Source organism: Lutra lutra, chromosome 7 (assembly GCF_902655055.1).
Source record: "Lutra lutra chromosome 7, mLutLut1.2, whole genome shotgun sequence".
NCBI lineage: Eukaryota > Metazoa > Chordata > Mammalia > Carnivora > Mustelidae > Lutra > Lutra lutra.
This window is the reverse complement of record NC_062284.1, coordinates 85,310,297-85,329,376: the sequence shown is the minus strand read 5'-3', so window position 1 is coordinate 85,329,376 and position 19,080 is coordinate 85,310,297. Positions and strand designations below refer to the sequence as shown.

General features: G+C 36.7%; 1 protein-coding gene across 3 annotated transcripts in view; it reads right to left on the bottom strand.

Annotated features, from left to right (window-relative positions):
* BRMS1L (BRMS1 like transcriptional repressor) overlaps positions 1–19,080 on the bottom strand; it is a 31,962-nt gene that overhangs the window by 1,840 nt on the left and 11,042 nt on the right. For 2 of the 3 annotated variants that reach the window (XM_047738213.1, XM_047738215.1), the window contains 5 exons: positions 5,919–6,015; positions 4,769–4,852; positions 3,355–3,419; positions 2,623–2,662; positions 1,418–1,565 (listed from right to left, as the gene is read on the bottom strand). In XM_047738213.1, coding sequence (XP_047594169.1) covers positions 1,418–1,565; positions 2,623–2,662; positions 3,355–3,419; positions 4,769–4,852; positions 5,919–6,015 — 434 coding nt within the window. The remainder of the gene's footprint in view (positions 1–1,417; positions 1,566–2,622; positions 2,663–3,354; positions 3,420–4,768; positions 4,853–5,918; positions 6,016–19,080) is intronic. The other variant, XM_047738214.1, reaches the window with a different exon arrangement.

Genomic DNA, 19,080 nt, shown 5'->3' with positions numbered 1-19,080 from the left:
TATCCCCACTCCACCCCACCCCCCAAAAACAAGTGGAGCTAAAAAAAACTAATCACATAGTATTACACCTCTAATTTATATCAGCTCTGGCTATAGGAAATCTTGTCAGTGTCTTAATTTTTTTTTCAAATGCTTTATTTTTTCAGAGTATGCACTTAAGTTTTTATTTAAATTCTAGCTAGTCAACATATAGTGTAATACTGGTTTTAGGAGTAGAATTTAGTGATGCATCATTTACATGTAACATCCAGTGTAGGAAATCTTAGAAATACCAATGCCTAATTCCCAGTGTCAACCATCTATGGTACTTCCATGGATTCTTTTTGACACTACTTATCTTTATGTAGAAATATTTTTAAAAATAGATTTGTGTTTAATACTCTTATTTCATTTCTTTTTAAATCATATTTATGCTAAATAGTCAGTAAAATGTCTTAAAAGCAGTAAGATAAAGCAAAGAATCTAGGGGTAGCACATAGAACCTAGAAATTAGCTCAGTGGGCTTCTATGATGCAAGTTACTGTACACAATGCTCCTACTATCATAAAACTTTACAGATGAAATTACAGTCTAAGTAAATCTACTATATTTGGAAAGTGAGCATTCTTCCCTAAATACAAACACGGCATTTACCATTCATACCTAGAAAAAGATACTTTCTTAGTATAGAAGGCTACCACTCTGAGAGAAATAAATCCTAAACTACTAAAGGAACAAAAGCAGTGATTAGCATTAATATTTTCCAAAGGCTACAACCAGATAAAACTTTGAAGGCTATCGGGGAGGCTGGCTCAGTCAGTGGAGCATGTGACTTTTGATCTCGGGGCTGTGGATTTGAGCCCTATATTGGGTATAGAGATTACTTAAATAAATCTTTAAAAAGAAAAGAAAAACTTAGAAGGCTATACAATTATAGAAAAGTTATTTTAGCTTAGACAGATTGAGTCTTTTAAAAGGCAGGTTTCAGTTTTCAAGTTATACTATAACTCTTAAGGCTCTCTTGAATTTTCCATTCCTTTCCTAGTCTAATTAATACTCTTTCTTTGTATCCAAAACACTGTAACACACCCAAAAAAGTTAATGATCAGTATATCCAGCCAAAACTCGTAACAGTCTGGTGTAAAGATCATAATATTAAAATCCTAACAATTCATCTACTGTAAGAACTAACAAATGGGACCACTTACCTGGGCTAAATAATTCCAACATTTCCTCTTGTGTTAACGCTTGTGCTCAAGAACTTAGTATGTGACGTTGGTCTATAAATATTAACACTGGTGAACACATATGCTAACTAAATCATATGCCAAGAGAAAAGAAGGATCCAGAGGCAACTAATGGTGCATTATGAATACACTACATTATTATTGACAATAATGTTGTAATCACTGAGCAATGCTGAAATGATCATTTTTACCTTGTAGGACATTCATCTTTTTTATCAATACATATTGTTTGTCCACGTATATACCATTCACCATCATAATATAATCTTCCTTCTTCAGATCTAGCACTGTGCAGATGTTTCTCCAGTTTCACAGGTGCTAAAGGGATCAGTTCAAAAACTGTTATATTAGTAAGACATTGTCAGAAGAACAAAACTGCAGAACATTAAGAAGTAACACCCATCCATGCATATATGTGAAAAAAATACTAAAAATATTTCTTAGATAACAAATGTAAATCTAATAGAAATAAGAGAGGAGTGCCTGGGTGGCCCAGTTGGTTAAGCATCTGCCTTTAGCTCAGGTCATGATCCCAGAGTCCCAAGATCAAGTCCCACAGCAGGCTCCCTACTCAGTGGGGAGTCTGTTTCTCCCTCTGGTGCTCCCCTCCCCCAAGCTCTCTCTCTCTTGCTTTCTCAAATAAAATCTCCTTTTTAAAAAAAGAGAATTTATGGGGCGCCTGGGTGGCTCAGTGGGTTAAGCCGCTGCCTTCGGCTCAGGTCATGATCTCAGGGTCCTGGGATCGAGCCCCGCATCGGGCTCTCTGCTCAGCAGGGAGCCTGCTTCCTCCTCTCTCTCTGCCTGCCTCTCTGCCTGCTTGTGCTCTCTCTCTGTCAAATAAATAAATAAAAAATCTTTTAAAAATAAATAAATAAATAAATAAATTAAATAAAATAAAAAAAGAGAATTTAGGGGCCCCTTGGTGGCATCTGCCTTCGGCCCAGATCATGATCCTGGGGTCCTGGGATTGAGCCCCGTGTTGGGCTCCCTGCTCAGCAGGAAACCTGTTTTCCCTCTCCTACTCCCCCTCTTGTGTTCCCTCTCTCGCTGCCATTCTCTCTGTGAAATAAATAAGTAAAATCTTAAAAAGAGAGAATTTAATTTCTTACATTTCTTGTATAATTAACTAAGTTTTAATATAACGACAAAATGAAGTTATAGAATGTACAATAAATCGTCAGTTAACTACACAAGTGCCAGAAGGGGAAGCAGGTGCATTATCAGTTACTACTGCCAATTTTAAATAGGATTTTAACATATTTTATTTCCAGGAGTAGTGTTCACTGATGAAATGTAACCACTGATGGGGGCGCTGTTTAATATGTGGATAACTTAACAACCCTTATTCAACCAGTCCCCACAGAGAAGATTGCTGAACTTGGATTAAATGACTTACGTTCTGTTTTCACTCTGTGTGGACCCAGTGTAGCCATTGCCTTAATTAAAACAAGAAGAAAGGCATTGAGTTTATAGACTGAAAGCACATTTTGGGATCTATTTAAGGTCTACAACACTACTGATGACCTCAGTAGCTAACAGTGAAATATAGTCTTCAGCTGCTCTAATAAATTTTAATGTCCAAGACCACAAGGAATATAAAGAATAACCATTCCACCTAGAGGTGTTATCAATACCTGAACTGATCTCTTGCAACTAAGAAGTTTCTGAAAATGGAAAAATTTAATATAAGACATAAGTCTCCACTTTCAAACAAGCACAGAAAATCCTATAATTCTTGAACGTTCAATGACAGAATGCAAGACATACAATAAGAGTTGAAATATTCACTTTCATTCATTCAACAAATGCCCAGGACTGGGCTAAGGACTAAGCACAGAAAGATTATTTATTACTTTCGGGTAACCTCAATAAATGCTTTTCTGGACTTTTGCATAAATTAATTACATTATTGCAGGAAAAAATACAAATTGCTGATGTGTCTCTCTTAAAATATTCTTCCAGTCCACAACAGTGGATTGTATCTGTATTAGCATTAACTGCCATAGAGAGAATGTTGCAAAGTAAGGCATATTAACAATAATCATACTTTGATGTATTAGTGAAAATCGACAATCTTCAAAAGTAGACTATAAAAAGATAATTCATATTCATTGCTTTTTAATCATACCTTCCTAATTGTTGTCCAGTCTTCAAGAATATCAAGGTCTTGTAGCATATAAACTATATATGGACGTAAAAAAGTCAAGGTCAATTTAACTGTAAGAATTTCACACTTTGGGGTGCCTGGGTGGCTCAGTGGGCTAAAGCCTCTGTCTTCAGCTCAGATCATGATCCCAGAGTCCTGGGATCGAGCCCTGCATTGGGCTCTCTGCTCAGCAGGGAGCCTGCTTCCCTCTCTCTCTCTCTCTCTGCGCACCTCTCTGCCTACCTATGATCTCTGTCAAATAAATAAATAAAATCTTAAAAAAAAAAAAAAAGAATTTCACACTTTGAATTTTTTTTTTTATATTTTATTTATTTATTTGACAGAGAGAGATCACAAGTAGGCAGAGAGGCAGACAGAGAGAGAGAGAGAGGAGAAAGCAGGCTCCCTGCCAAGCAGAGAGCCCGATGCGGGACTCGATCCCAGGACCCTGAGATCATGACCTGAGCCGAAGGCAGAGGCTTATTAACCCACTGAGCCACCCAGGTGCCCCCACACTTTGAATTTTATTTCCAAACTTCTATTTTTCAGAGAATTGGAACAATGACTTGTGGACATAATCCTTTTGGCATGACAAATTCTGACTTCAAGTTATTCTCCAAAAAACTTAGTATCAGGATAAATATATTCTGGTACCAGGATAAATATATTCATATATATATTATATATATATTTTTTCAGATAAATATATTCAGCTATAACCATATTCTCTTCTAGGAGATCACTGATTGTAAGATATACCACCAACCTAATCACTGTTTTTGGAGGTGGGGATGGGAAAAGTCAGGGAGGTAAGGGGACACCAAGATTGAAAGCACATACTACTTTAAGTTAAAGACACTCCAGTTTTGGGGGTTATGGGTGGCTCAGTCCATTAAGATTTTGTCTGACTCTCTTGATTTTGGCTCAGGTCATGATGACAGGGTCATGGGATCAAGCCTCACACCAGGCTCCACACCAGGCACGGAGCTTGCTTAAGATTCTCTCTCTCCCTCTCCTTCTGCTGCTCCTCTCTCTCTCTCTCTCTCTCAAAAAACAAACAAAAAACGTAAAATAAATAAATAACAACACTCCCAACTTCAGAAACACTGAAAAATGTTAAAAAAAATACATGTGAATTAATCATGGTATATTCATATTGAAGCCTTTGTGAACTACAAAGCCGTATTTTCAAAGTTAAGATCGTAACTAAATTTCTACTCCTTCCCTACCCCTCTTAATCTAAATTATATTCTTCTGCCTCAGTTTTGGAAATCATCTTTTACCTATTACAGGATCATATAAATAAAGTCAGTGTATACTAATAAAAATTACAAAGATGTGCGCAATGCAAAAGTGTATACCAAAGCAAAAAAAAAAAAAAATTAGAAAAGGATATCTGAAACAACAACTGGCTTCTTTTTGTCAGGACTGAAAGGATCCTTCCTCTTCTTTCTTGACTGAAGCTCATCATTCCACAGTTCTGGCAAGTAAATAAAAATTAAGTATTAGCTAATCTCTGAAGATAAAAGTGGGGTGAAAAAGCTATGTATTTTCATGGCAGAAAATTTCATTATAAACTATGTATATACACATATGACTATATAATGAGCAGCTATATATTCATAAAATTTCCTCTGCCATTATTAAAGTAAAAATCAACTTGGCACTTAATGACTAGTAACTGATGAACATATGTCAGGTACTTTGTTAAATATACATCGCATGCATTGTGTCACCTAATCCTCAAAGCTATGTCTGAGGTAGGTATTCCTATCATTTCAATTTTACAAATGAGGGGGATTGAATCAGAAAAGCTACAGTAACTGTCACTCATGGTCACCCAAGTAGTAGGGATTGGGGCAATGGCATTAGAATTCAGCTTATCTGACTCCACTGTGCCTTTTCTACACCAGAGAAATACAATTTATAAGAGATAAAATAATATACATGCAAGACCTGTAGGATAACCCAGTATATCTTCCACCCAATGTAGAAAACCTTCCACCCAATGTAGAATGTAGAAATACCCCTGAAAAAGCAATTTCAATCTTAGACTGATCTAATTATTAAGTTTTTCCTTCTTCTAAAACAAATCTACTCCCTGTAATTTCCAATTTGTGTGATACCAAAAAGAAAAGGTTTTTATTCCTTCTTCTACCTGATCTTTTAACACTTAGACTTTTAAGACTTACTGGAGTTGTCTTCTAAAACTATTCTTATATTATAAAATATATTACATATGTATTATAAAATATTCTTATTATTCTTATAGTGTACTATTCTTACTCCTGTAGTTGCTGTCAACTTCTCTTTTGTCCCTTTTCTTGTGCTCCATTTTCTATGTCCTTCTGAAATATGAATTCAAATCAAAGCAACAATCACAAGCCTATCAAATTCTTTAAACATCTTCCCCTTTCTCCTCTCATTAGGGCACTTCATTTACAGAACATTTATTTTAGGGGACTAGGATATTATGAGACACTACAGTAAACCACAGGTCCAGTGTCAGTTAAGGTAAACCATCACCATCATGTCATTCCCATTACCTGAAGTAATATCAATACTGTGCCTATCCTCTTCAAGCCTTCTTATCTTCTCCTCCAATTCACTCTGGACTGTATCATATAACAAAAGCTTTTCACTCTGAAAAAAATATATATATTATGCATAAGTAGAAATAAAAAAATCAATCTTAACTATGAGTACGAAATAACTTGCTCTTAAAATACTTTAACATATGATACTTTTGTTTGCTAACTTAAAATTTTTTACAATAAAATGCCAAAAACATGAAAGAAATAAAACTAGAAAATACAGAATATAAGTATAGATTTAAATACATGCAATTAAGTTGTTTAAGAACATCTAAATTTATATGCGATATGGGAGTAAAAGTTTACTTTACATAAATTCATAGTAACCTCCAATCCCCTCTTAAATATATGCAGGTCTTACTTGTCAGTATAATAAAGAACCTGTCCTATAAAATGTATCATTATAAAATGGGTCATGTTTTCTTATCACAACAGTAATTGGGCCTGTATTCCTCAATAATATCTCAATATCATACAAAATAGACTACTGTATCACAAAAAGAAAGATTCAAGTATGAATTCTATAATTTTAAATCTAATGATAGTCAAAATCATAAAACTATAGACTATATCCACATCTCACAACAAAACTATAGAATAATTGAGGGACTTCCTAAAAGAGATGATTTACTACTGGCAAATAAGACTAGAATCCAGGTCTACTAATTCTAGCCCCTTGTTCTTTTAATTAGAAAACATTATAATCCCATATTTTCAAAGGGATAAAATGTACATAAGTGTAATATATAGATTCATTATATAAAAAACTTATGAGAGATTCCCACCCCACCCACCCCACACACTTACTCTAGTAAGGATAGGCTACTCTTATATATAGTTAGATAGGATCGTTGTCTTCTCATAGAAACTATTGGAATACAGTTAGATAGGATTTCTTGTGGAAGGCACGCGCCACACCCATTTGGCAGCTCTCCCGGTGTGAATCATGAGATCCTCTCTTTCAGGTTTGAAATTTAGAGTCTATACATGCTTGAAGGTTCTCCTGAGTGGTAGAGAGAAGGTGGCTTTTGTCGATTTGAGGCAAGCCAGGAGCTAAAGAAAATAAAGCTGAAGACTAAAACTAGATCTCATATGAAAAATCATCTCCTTGCATGCTACGCTCTATGCTTATTTCCTTTTACTTGTTCTCCTACCTTTGGTAAAGGCTTATGAAATATTCCAGCCTTATCTACATTGTGCTATAAGCACTGGGAAATGTTATATATCAGAGGAAAAGGGAGAGCAGACCCCAGCCATGGTCACAATAGTGTGACAACTATAAACAGATCAGATTCTCAGATTCTCCAGCCAAAGATGACTGACTCCTAATACATAGTGGAAGTGATAAACATTTTGTTTTCAAGAATACGAAAATTTAACTGGTACATTCTCTTTCATTTCTATTGATAAAATTATCCTAAGTCAAGCAAAAATTCTAAAATAAGTCCCCTAATCATTCTCTATACTTTAAAAAAAAATGACCCTGAAATATCTGAAGGTTTGAAGACATCTCTAAAGATATTAAAAGTATAAAGTGTACAGAAAGAAGTACTTTGAATCTATTCTCTCTCTTATTTCTTTGTCCTTCTCTCTCTCATCCTCAACCCCATAAGATCCTCAAAAACCTTTCCTGAGCAGGAAAGAAAGTCATTAACACAACAGCTAGAGGACACCTGGAAAAGAAAGGGGCATCCAAACTCCCTTGCTTAGGTGCCTATAGAGGCTTCTTTGTTCAACAAGTAATTTAGCTTTTTAAAGTACTTCTTATATATTTGTCTTCAAAATCCAATTCCCCTCCAATCTCCACACCTATATTTACTCCTTTGAATGCAGATAGGAGTTAGTGACTCACTTCTAATGGACAGAATGTGGCAGAAATCTGGGTCATAAAAAACATCCTCCTTCTGTCCTGCTCTCTTGGATCACTCACTCTCAGAGATACAGTCACAGGGTCCTGGGGGCCCTCAGGCAGTATTTGGAGAGGCCCATAGAACTAAAGCTTCCAACCAACAACCAGCAAAAACTTGTCAGCCCTGTGAGTGAGTCACCTTGGAAGCAGATCCTCCCAGCTCCCAGTCAAGCCTTTAGATAACTGCTTCGCTGGCTGACTTCTTTATTGCAACTTTATGTGACTCCCTGAGCCAGAACCAAATTCCTGCTACAGAGACTGCAAAGTAATAGATTTCATTGTTGTTTTAAGTCACTACGTTTTGGAGTAATTTATTACAAAGCAATGGATAACCAATACAAGAAGCCTCAAAAAAAACTATCTCTATACACCTTTTCGTAAGAAGCTATTCTACCCAACTGAAAATGAGAACAAAATCTAGCAAGAAAGACATAAAGGGAACTTCTAGGGTGAAAAGACACCCTATGAAGACAGAGATGTAGCTGGCCTAGAAAGCATCTGAAGGAGGGCACAGGGTGGAGCAAGACAGGGAATCCTAGGGGTACGGGGGATGCTCCTTGGGGATTAGCTGATGCATTTGATCACAGGGAAAACAGCATGAGGGGGCTTTCATAAATCTGCTAGAGTCTCTGAAAAGAAATGACAAAACTAAAAATAAATGAAGGAATTATTAATTCCAAAGCTACAAATAGAGTTGTACAAAAAAAGTTTCAGCCTTGTATAACTCCTGGCTCAGTAAATAATATTTGTAACTACAACAGAAACAAAAATTGAGTCATTACAGTATTAGAAAAATGGGATGAGGGAAACTATTATGGAGTCTTCAGCTTTCATAATAGAAAACCAATAGATAATATCTAAAACTGATATTACTGGGGCACCTGGGGGCTCAATGGGTTAAGCCTCTGCCTTCAGCTCAGGTCATGGTCTCAGGGTCCTGGGATCAAGCCCCACATCTGGCTCTCTGCTCAGTGGGGAGCCTGCTTTCCTCTCTCTCTCTCTGCCTGCCTCTCTGCCTACTTGTGATCTCTCTGTGTCAAATAAATAAAATATTTTAAAAAATAATAATAATAAATTTTTAAAATTAAATAAATAAATAAAACTGATATGATTTAGAAATATGAGGACAAATTCCAGAAGGAGTAACTATAAGAGTTAGATCATTGCTGTTGGAATGTAGAATTTAGAGATGGGAGAGGGGACTGCTGTGTTTCATTTTAAGCTGGTGCTTACATAAATACATATACACATTACCCGCTAAAAGCAAATGTTTAAGAGAGTATTTGGACCTATAGGGAAATCCTCATGAAATACTGCTTGTAAAACAGGATATAAAACAGTATATAGGAGTGCCTGGGTGGCTCAGTGTGTTAGGCCTCTGCCTTCCGCTCAGGTCATGATCTCAGGGTCCTGGGATCAAGCCCCGCATCGAGCTCTCTGCTCGGCGGGGAGCCTGCTTCCTCCTCTCTCTCTGCCTGCTGTTCTGCCTACTTATGATCTCTCTCTCTCTGTCAAATAAATAAATAAAATCTTTTAAAAAAAAGAACAGTATATATATATATATATATATATATATATATATATATATATATATAAATACCAGCTGTGTGAAAAACAATTATACAAAATGCACATACTTAATAACAAATGTCTGCTGCTTGGTAGATTATGGTTCATTGTATTTACTTCTTTAGACTTATTTCTCAAGTTTTCTCAATACTTATTAATGTTACAATCAGGGGGAAAAAAAAAAAAGGACAGATAACCAAAATCAGAGCCCTGAAGAGCCTCAATTTTCTCAAGAACTGGAATTCTAACCCTGAACCCTTAGGGTCTGAGACCTTGCTACCACCTGCTGTCAGTCTTAACACTCATCTCCAGCTCTGTGGGGAGGCCTAAATGAGATAACCTAAATAAAGCATCACCACCTGTCCCAGTGTCTGGCACACTGTGTATTCTATAAATGTGATTTCCTTCCTTAATTTGACACAAACCATCTGCTGCCTCGATTGCCTCTGTGGTTTTCTGGCATACTCTCTGATTGCATACCCATGTGAACATGTCTAGTCTCTCGTCCTGGCCCCTCTATCTGCTGCTAATCAAACTTACTTTGACAATCGGCAGTGTGTCTCCCTACTTCCCCTACCTCTCAGTTAGTTGTATATGAGCCAAATGTAAAACTAAGTAATAAGCAGATAAAAAGCCCTGAATAACAAAATTCAGATTTAATGGTAAATTGCATGAATGTGACCCTAAACAAATTATTTAACCTCTCTGAGCCCCTCAGTTAACCTAGTCATAAAATCAAGATAATTCCTATTTCATAAGGCTGTGGTAAGGATTAAAATGAGAGTGAATATAAAATCCTTAACACTCTAAATATAAGCTCCCTTCCAGCCTTTATTTCCTATCTAAAATGCCCTTGAACTACTGATGAATATTAATTATATACATAAACAGACCATTTATAATATTAATTCTATATTAGCACTAAAAAAAAAAAAAGCCATAACTAAATTAGAAGAAATTTACGTAAACATTTAACATGTCTATGGAGGAGGGAAGATGTTCAAAGCTGAAAAATGATGGAAAAGTGGTGCCTGGGTGGCACAGCTGGTTAAGTGGCCAACTCTTGATTTAGGCTCAGGTCATGATCTCAGGGTGATTAGATCGAGCCCTATCTTGGACTCCACACTACTTGGCAGGGAGTCTGCTTGAGATTCTCTCTCCCTCTCTTTCCCCCTCTGCCACTCCCTCCAACGTTCTCACATATACTGCTCTTTCTCTCTCTCTAGATCTTTTTTGTGAAGATCTTATTTATTTGAGAGAGAGAGCTGGGGGGAGGGGTTGAGGCAGAGGGAGAAGCAGACTCCTCACTGATTAGGGAGTGAGATGCAGGACTCGACCCCAGGACCCTGGAATCATGATGTAAGCTGAAGGCAGACACTTAACTGACTGAGCCGACCAGGTGACCTAAAATAAATAAATCTTTTAAAAAATGATGGAAAAGAAAGAATATATCGATGTATTTGTCAATATATCAATATATTTGTCTAAGTAAAAAATACTTCTTGAAGATACATTGCTGACTTTTATTTCTGACAATATAGTAGACGAGATATCCTCAAAACAAAACACAAAAATCTCAAAACAAAAATAAAACTTTCCAACACACCTAAACAGATATTCAAATAAAACACCACAAACATCTTTTTAAAGGTTAGTTAAGCACTTTAAAAAATAAGAGATATCCCCAAGAACCAAAAATAAGGAGCCGGAGACCAGCAATGCTAACCTAGTGTTGAACCTATGGTTTCCTTGAAGGTGTTCGCTGGTGTTGGTAACCTAGAGGAATGGGTTTTAGTGGCTATTTGGGAAAAAGAGAAAGATCTTGGGCCTAAGCAAAGTGAGGGACAAGAACTGGGATCCCTGCATAGCCCTGAAGTAACAGTTATACCTTCAAAGAAAAGGCAGACTAGAAAAGATTCACCTGAGGGAAATTCATTTGTGTTGGTTAGGCAATAAATTAAAAAAAAAAGTTTTTCCCAAAAATACATCATCTTGGGCCCTGACCTCTGCATATTTGAGATTCAAATGTAGATTACCTGCATCTTCTAGGAAATTCCAAGCCAAAAAACTAAAGCAGTCATGTGCTGTTGGCATACCAGGATGCCTAGCTCAAACAAGCTAGCAGAAATAAAAGCAGATACTATCTTAAGAACTACATCCTCTGTCCAAGGCTCACAGAATTCCTACCAAGAAAGCCTGCTACAGTCCAGAATTATGGTATAAGGAAATAAACTATAAGGTTTGGCAGAAATTTGAAGCAAAAGAAAGGCAATATTAGACTCTGAAGAACTTCAGGCAACATATTGAGTAAAAAATATGAATTAAAGGGCGCCTGGGTGGCCCAGTTGGTTAAGTGTCTGCCTTCAGCTCAGGTCTTGATCCCAGGGTCCTGGGATGGAGTCCCGCATCAGGTTCCCTGTTCAGTGGGAAGACTGCTTCTCACTCTCCCTCTGTGTGCTCTCTCTCTCTCCCTCTCCCTCAAATAAATGAAAACCTTTTTAAGAATATGAATTAAGTATTAAGAAATATGGAAGACAAAATGAGAACTTACATATGACTAACTCAAGCTCCAGAAGAAGGAAGCAGAGGAATGAAAGAAAGGCAATACTAGAGAAGATAATATCTGAGAAATGTCCAGAACTAACAGAAAACAAATTCAGAAAGCAGAACAAATCCAAATAAGGAGAGACACAATAAAGAATGTGGAGACACACAATAAAGAAACTGAAGGGACGCCTGGGGGGCTTAGTTGGTTAAACCACTGCCTTCGGCTCAGGTCATGATCCCAGAGTCATGGGCTCGATCCCTGCATCAGGTTCCCAGCTCTGTGGGGAGTCTGCTTCTCCCTCTGTCCTTCTCCCCTCTCATGCTCTCTCTCTCTTTCTCAAATAAAGAAAAAAGTCTTTAAAAAATAAACTGAAGAACAAAAAAGAAAAGAATGTTCAAGTAGCTAGTAAAAGGTAGGAAAAAAGCTATCTACAAATGATTACAGACTAAGCAAATTGTGGAAAATAAAATCCTAAAAATATCTTAATGAGGAAATAATTATCATCCTACAACGTTTTACCCCCTAAACTGTCCTTCCAGAATTATTACAAATAAGCTATTTTAGACAAGTAAAAACTGAGTTTACCACCAAGGGACTCTCAGTGAAGAAATGCTTAGGATGTTCAAGAAGCAAAAAAAAGAACTTGCAAGAAGTTGTAACTCAAAAACAATGAACAAAAACCTAGTAAAATATGCATAAACTAAAAAGAACTAAATCAATGAGATCAAAATAATGCTTCATTTGAAGGGTAGAAGGCAAATGAAACTAAAGGATTGAAAACTATAACTTGTACTTTAGGAGGGAGTAAGTAGAGAGGTCAAGTGTCCTTTATAATTCAGGAGGAGGAAAGAATTATTAATTGATTCTAATGCAGATATGCATACTGAAAATTTAAGCTAATCACTAAAATATAAAGAATATTAATGCATGATGCATTTTTTTAAAGATTTTATTTATTTATTTGAGAGAGTAAGCAAGAGAGAGAGCATGAGCAGGGGAGGAGCAGAGGGAGAAGCAGACTTCCTGCTCAACTGGGAACCTGACACAGGGCTCAATCCTAGGACTCTGGGATCATGACCTGGGCCAAAGGCAGAGCTTAACTGACTGAGCTACCTGTATGATTAAATTTTTAAAACTCAATAAATCACACACACCCAGGAAAGGTCAGGAAAGAATAAAAAAGGATAAAGCAGATAAAATAGAAAACACAAAAAAGGATGGTATTACATAGCAAAATAATTACTACAAATATAATTGGACTAAGTTTGCCAATTAAAAGACAGGGTTTCCTAAAATAGTTTTAAAATCAACGCCTGTCCTATTTATTTACAGATAATATGCCTAAAATATAGACTATAAAAAAGTTGGAGGAGAAAAAGAATAAAAAACCTTTTATTAGGCAAAGGGTACCTGGTTGGCTCAGTCAGTTGAGCATCCGACTCTGGGTTTCAACTCAGGTCATGATCTCAGGGTTGTGAGATCAAGTGACACATCAGGGTCCACACCCAGACAGGAGTCTGCTTGAGATTCTCTCTCTCTCCCCCTCTCCCTCCGCCCCTCAACTAAAATAAATAAATCTTAAAACTAACAAATAAACTTTTGGGCGCCTGGGTGACTCAGTCAGTTAAGCTTCTACTTTCAGCTCAGGTCATGATCCCAGGAGAGTCCTGCATTGGGCTCCTTGATCAGCAAGGAGTCTGCTTCTCCCTCTGCCTGCAGCTCCCTCTGCTTGTGCTCTCTCACTCTCTGACAAATAAATAAATAAAAGCTTAAAAAAAAAACAAAACTAAAATTAAGAAAAAACTTTTATCAGGCAAATACCATGAATAGCTATTTTAATTATCAGAAAAAAAATGGACTTTATGACAAAAATCATTGTTACAGAGAAAGGTGCATATAAAAAGGATAAAATGTGGGGCACCTGGGTGGCTCAGTGGGTTAAGCCTCTGCCTTTGGCTCAGGTCATGATCTCAGAGTCCTGGGATCAAGCCACGCATTGGGCTCTCTGCTCAGGAAGCCTGCTTCCCTCTCTCTGCCTGCCTGCCTCTCTGCCTACTTGTGATCTCTGTCAAGTAAATAAATAAAATCTTTTAAAATAAATAAATAGGATGAAATGTTAAATTTATTAAAAGATACAGAAATTCTAAAATGAGTTTGATAATATAGCCTCTATATACTTTATATACATATACATACACATAAAGCAAAATTTGATGGAAGTATAAAAAGATATGAGAAATTACATATATATAAAGCAAAAAGTGGTAGAAATATGAAAAGATGAGAAATTAATAATCCCATTTATAATAGCATCAAAAAAGAACAAAATACTTAGGAATAAACTTAAGGAACTTGCATATTAAAAACTATGAAACATCGATAAAAGAAATTAAACACAAATAAATGAAGACACTCCCATGTTCTTAGATTGGAAGACTTAACATTGTTAAAAAGTCCATAATAGTATCCAAAGTGGGGGCGCCTGGGTGGCTCAGTGGGTTAAGCCTCTGCCTTCGGCTCAGGTCATGATCTCAGGGTCCTGGGACTGAGACCCACATCAGGCTCTCTGCTCAGCAGGAAGCCTGCTTCCTCCTCACTCTCTCTGCCTGCCTCTCTGCCTACTCTGTCTGTCAAATAAATAATAAATAAATAAATAAATAAAATCTTTAAAATCTTCAAAGTGATTCACAAATACAATGCAATCTCTTATCAAAATCCCAATGGAATTTTTTTATAGAAATAGAAAAAAAGCCTAAAATTAATAAGGAACCACAACAAAAACCCAAATAGCTAAAAAAAAAAATCTTCAGAAGGAATAACAAAACAAAGCCTCACATTTCCTAATTTCAAAATACATTACAAAGCTATAGTAATTAAAACAGTACGGTACTGGCATAAAGACAGGCATATAGACCAATGGAAATAGAGCCCAGAAATAGAGACCCCAGAAATAAACCTATGTACACATGGTCACCTAATCTTCAACAAGGGTGCAAAGAGTATATAATGTGGAAAGGCTAGTCTCTTCAACAAATGCTGTTGGGAAAACTGGACAGCCACAGGCAAAAGAATGAAATCTGACCCTTACCTTACGCCTTACACAAAAATAAATTCAAAGTGGATTAAAGGGTTTTTTCAAAGGTTTTTTTTGAGAGAGAGAGCATGTGCACACCAGTTGGGGCAGGAGGCCAAGGGAGAGAGAATTCCAAGCAGACTCCCTGCTGAGGGTGGAGCTGACAGGGGGCTCGATCCCACAACCGAGATCATGACCTGAGCTGAAATCAACAGTTGGACACATAACTGACTGAGCCACCAGGTGCCCCAAAACAGATTACAGATTTAAATGAAACTATAAAACTCCAAAAGAAAATATAAAGGATAAGCTTCATGAAATTGCTCTAGGAAATGATTTCTTGAATATGATACCAAAAGCATAGGCAACAAAGGCAGAAAGAGGTTAAGTGGGACTATATCTAACTAAACAGCTTCTGCACAGCAAAGGAAAAATGAGGTTGGAAAGGCAACCTACAGAATGGGAGAAAATATTTGAAAACCAAATATCAAAATATATAAGGAACTCAATTTAAAAATTAGCAAAGGACTTGAATAGACCTTTCTCCAAAGAAGACCTATATGAGAAGATGCTCAACATCACTATTCATCAGAAAAATGTAAATTAAAATCACAGCATGGGGGGGCACCTGGCTGTCTCAGTGGCTTGAGCGTCCAACTCTTGGTTTCGGCTCAGGTTATGATCTTAGGGTCATGAGATTGAGCCCCACGCTGGGCTCCGCACTCAGTAGGGAGTCTGCTTAAGATTCTCTCTCCCTCTCCTTCTACCCCTTCTCCTACTTGAGTGTGCACATGCTCTCTCTCTCTCTCTCAAATAAATAAGTCTTCTTTAAAAAAAAGTCACAGTGTGGTATCACTTCACACCTATTAGTAAGGATATTATCAAAAACAATAGATAACAAGTGTTGGTGAGGATATGGAGAAATTGAAACCCTTGTGCACAGGTGGAAGGAATGTAAAATGGTGTGTTTATATGAAAAATAGTATGGAATTTCCTTAAAAAATTAAAAACAGAACTATATGATCCAGCAATCTAACTTCTGAGTATATGCCCAAAAGAACTGAAATCAGGATCTCAAAGAGATTTGCACTCCTATGTTCACTGCAGCACTACTCACAATAGCCAAGATGTGAAAAACAACCTAAATGCACATTGAAGGATGACTGAATAAAGAAAACGTGATATATACATACAATGAAATATTATTCAGTCTTTAAAAAATTAGGAAGTCTTGCCATATGCTACAACATGGAAGAACCCTGAGGACATTATGCTAAATAAGTCAGTCACATAGGAACAGATATTGCATGATACCACTTATATAAGGTATACAAACTAGCCAAACACATAGAAAGAGAGAGTAGCCAAAGGCTAGGGAAAAAGGAAACTGGGGAGTTGCTGTTCGGTGGGTATAAAGATTAAAGGGTATAAAGTTAAACCTCATCATTAAGTTTAGAGGTCTGTATTACAACAGTGTACACCAATAGTTAACAATATTATATTGCACATTTAGTATTTGTTAAGAGGGGTAAATCTCAATGTTAAGGGTTCTTACCACATTTAAAAAAAATTTTTTTTAGGGGCACCTGGGTGGCTTAGTGGGTTAAGCCTCTGCCTTTGGCTCAGGTCATGATCTCAGGGACCTGGGATCAAACCCCCCATCAGACTCTCTGCTCAGCAGGGAGCCTGTTTCCCCCTCACTCTCTCTGCCTGCCTCTCTGCCTACTTGTGATCTCTCTCTCTCAAATAAATAAATAAAATCTTTTTTAAAAAAATTTTTTTAAAGGGGCGCCTGGGTGGCTCAGTGGGTTAAGCCTCTGCCTTCAGCTCAGGTCATGATCCTAGGGTCCTGGGATCGAGCCCCACATGGGGCTCTCTGCTCAGCGGGGGGCCTGCTCCCCTCCTCTCTCTCTGCCTGCCTCTCTGCCTACTTGTGATCTTTCTCTGTATGTCAAATAAATAAATAAAATCTCAAAAAAGTTCCACATTGAAGGAAACTAACAACGTGACAACTAAATGCAAGGACAAAGACACTAAGTGATTCTAAACTGGATCTCTGCTATTAAGGTGCTGTTGGGACAATTGCTTAAACTTATATGAGGGCTGAGCATTAGATGGTAGTAATATCAGTGTACATTTCCTGTTTTTGATGATTGTAGAATCGTTATACAAGAGAATGTCCCTCTTCTGTTGTATTGAGGGGTGATGGGGCATCATGTTGCCAACTCATTCTCATGTTCACCAGAAAAGTTCTTTCATACTTTCTTGCAACTTTTCTAGAAGACTGTTAAAAATATATATGATAAAGGCAAGATGTACTTAGCACTCATGGAACTGATGGCTACAATCTTAAATATATATTCCTATGAAAGAGAAAAAATATGGGATATTCTTAACTCATTTTATGGATCTTAAAATCAAATCAAAGACAATATGAGACTTAAAAATTAAATCTCACTGACAAACATAGAAATGAAGCTTCTAAACAAATATTAGCAAACTGAATCTGATAATTCACGAGAAAAATAATGATTCTAGGAATTCAAGAATGGCTTTCCATTAAAAAATATATAGGGTGCCTGGGTGGTTCAGTGGTTTAAGCCTCTGCCTTCGGCTCAGGTCATGATCCCAGGGTTCTGGGATCAAGTCCCGCATCGGGCTCTGCTCAGCGGGGAGCCTGCTTCCTCCTCCCTCTCTGCCTATTTCTCTGCCTACTTGTGATCTTTCTCTGTATGTCAAATAAATAAATAAAATCTCAAAAAAAAAAAGGAAGAAGAAGCATTCCCTTAAAATCAAGAACACAACCACGATCTGCCTTCACTCCTTCTATTGCATGATGTTCTATCAGTGCCACTAAGACAAGTAAAACAAATAAAAGGAAGATCAGAATAGAAGAAACAAAGTGCCATTTTTCACAAATGATTTTTCACAAAAAAATCATATTTTTCACAAATGACACAAACTGCCATTTTCTAAAAATGACTACATGAAAAAATCTAAGAATCTGTAATTATTAGAATTAAGAGGGGTAGACACGGTTGGATATAGTATCAATATACAAAAATACTTTTTTATACAGCAGCAGGAAATAAACAGTCATTTCTTAAAAGATATTACTAAACAACAAAAAATTTTAACAATAACAAGTGTAAGAAAAGCAAAGTAAAATTATCAGTTTATTGAGATATTAAGACTTACTAGACTGAAAGCAGTAAAGAAGGGATTATGCTACCAGTGCAGAAACAGTCAAACAGATGAATGGCACAAATTAAAACAGCTAGAAACAAGCTGCCATTTAAATGGACATTTGATGTAAGAAAGAGATGGGGAGAAAAAGGATGGAATTGCTGATTCATGGTAAAACAATGGAGTATAGAATAAACAGTGTTGACATTACCATCCAAATACAAAAAAAAAGATCCATACTTTATATCATATGCAAAAATTAGAGGTAGGTTATCAATTTAAATGTTAAAAAGCAAAATTTCAACCTTTGAAAGGAAAATATGTTTTTTTTTAAAAAGACTTTATTTATTTATTTGACAGAGAGAGAGATCACAAGTAGGCAGGCAGAGAGGGGGAAGCAGTCTCCCCACAAGTAGAGAGCCCGATGAGGAACTCGATCCCAGGATCTTGAGATCATGACCTGAGCCAAAGGCAGAGACTTAACCCACTGAGCCACCCAGGCACCCCAAAAATATGTCTTTTTACCTCAAAGTGGGAAAGACACACAAAGCATGTATCATAAAGGAAAGATGAAAAATTCAGCTACATTAGAATGTACAACTCTAGTTCATCAAGTCATCAAAAACAGTGAAAAGACATCCCATTGCCTGGGTAAAAATATTTGCAAAGCATATAACTAGCAAAGCATTTGTATCCAGAATATATAAAGAATGACTATTCTTTATATATTTATATATATATTCTTTATATATTGACTGCCTCTACAGTCAATGAGAAAAACACTAAAAGCCCAACATAAAGGCAAAAGAGTTAAATAGGCACTTCTTAG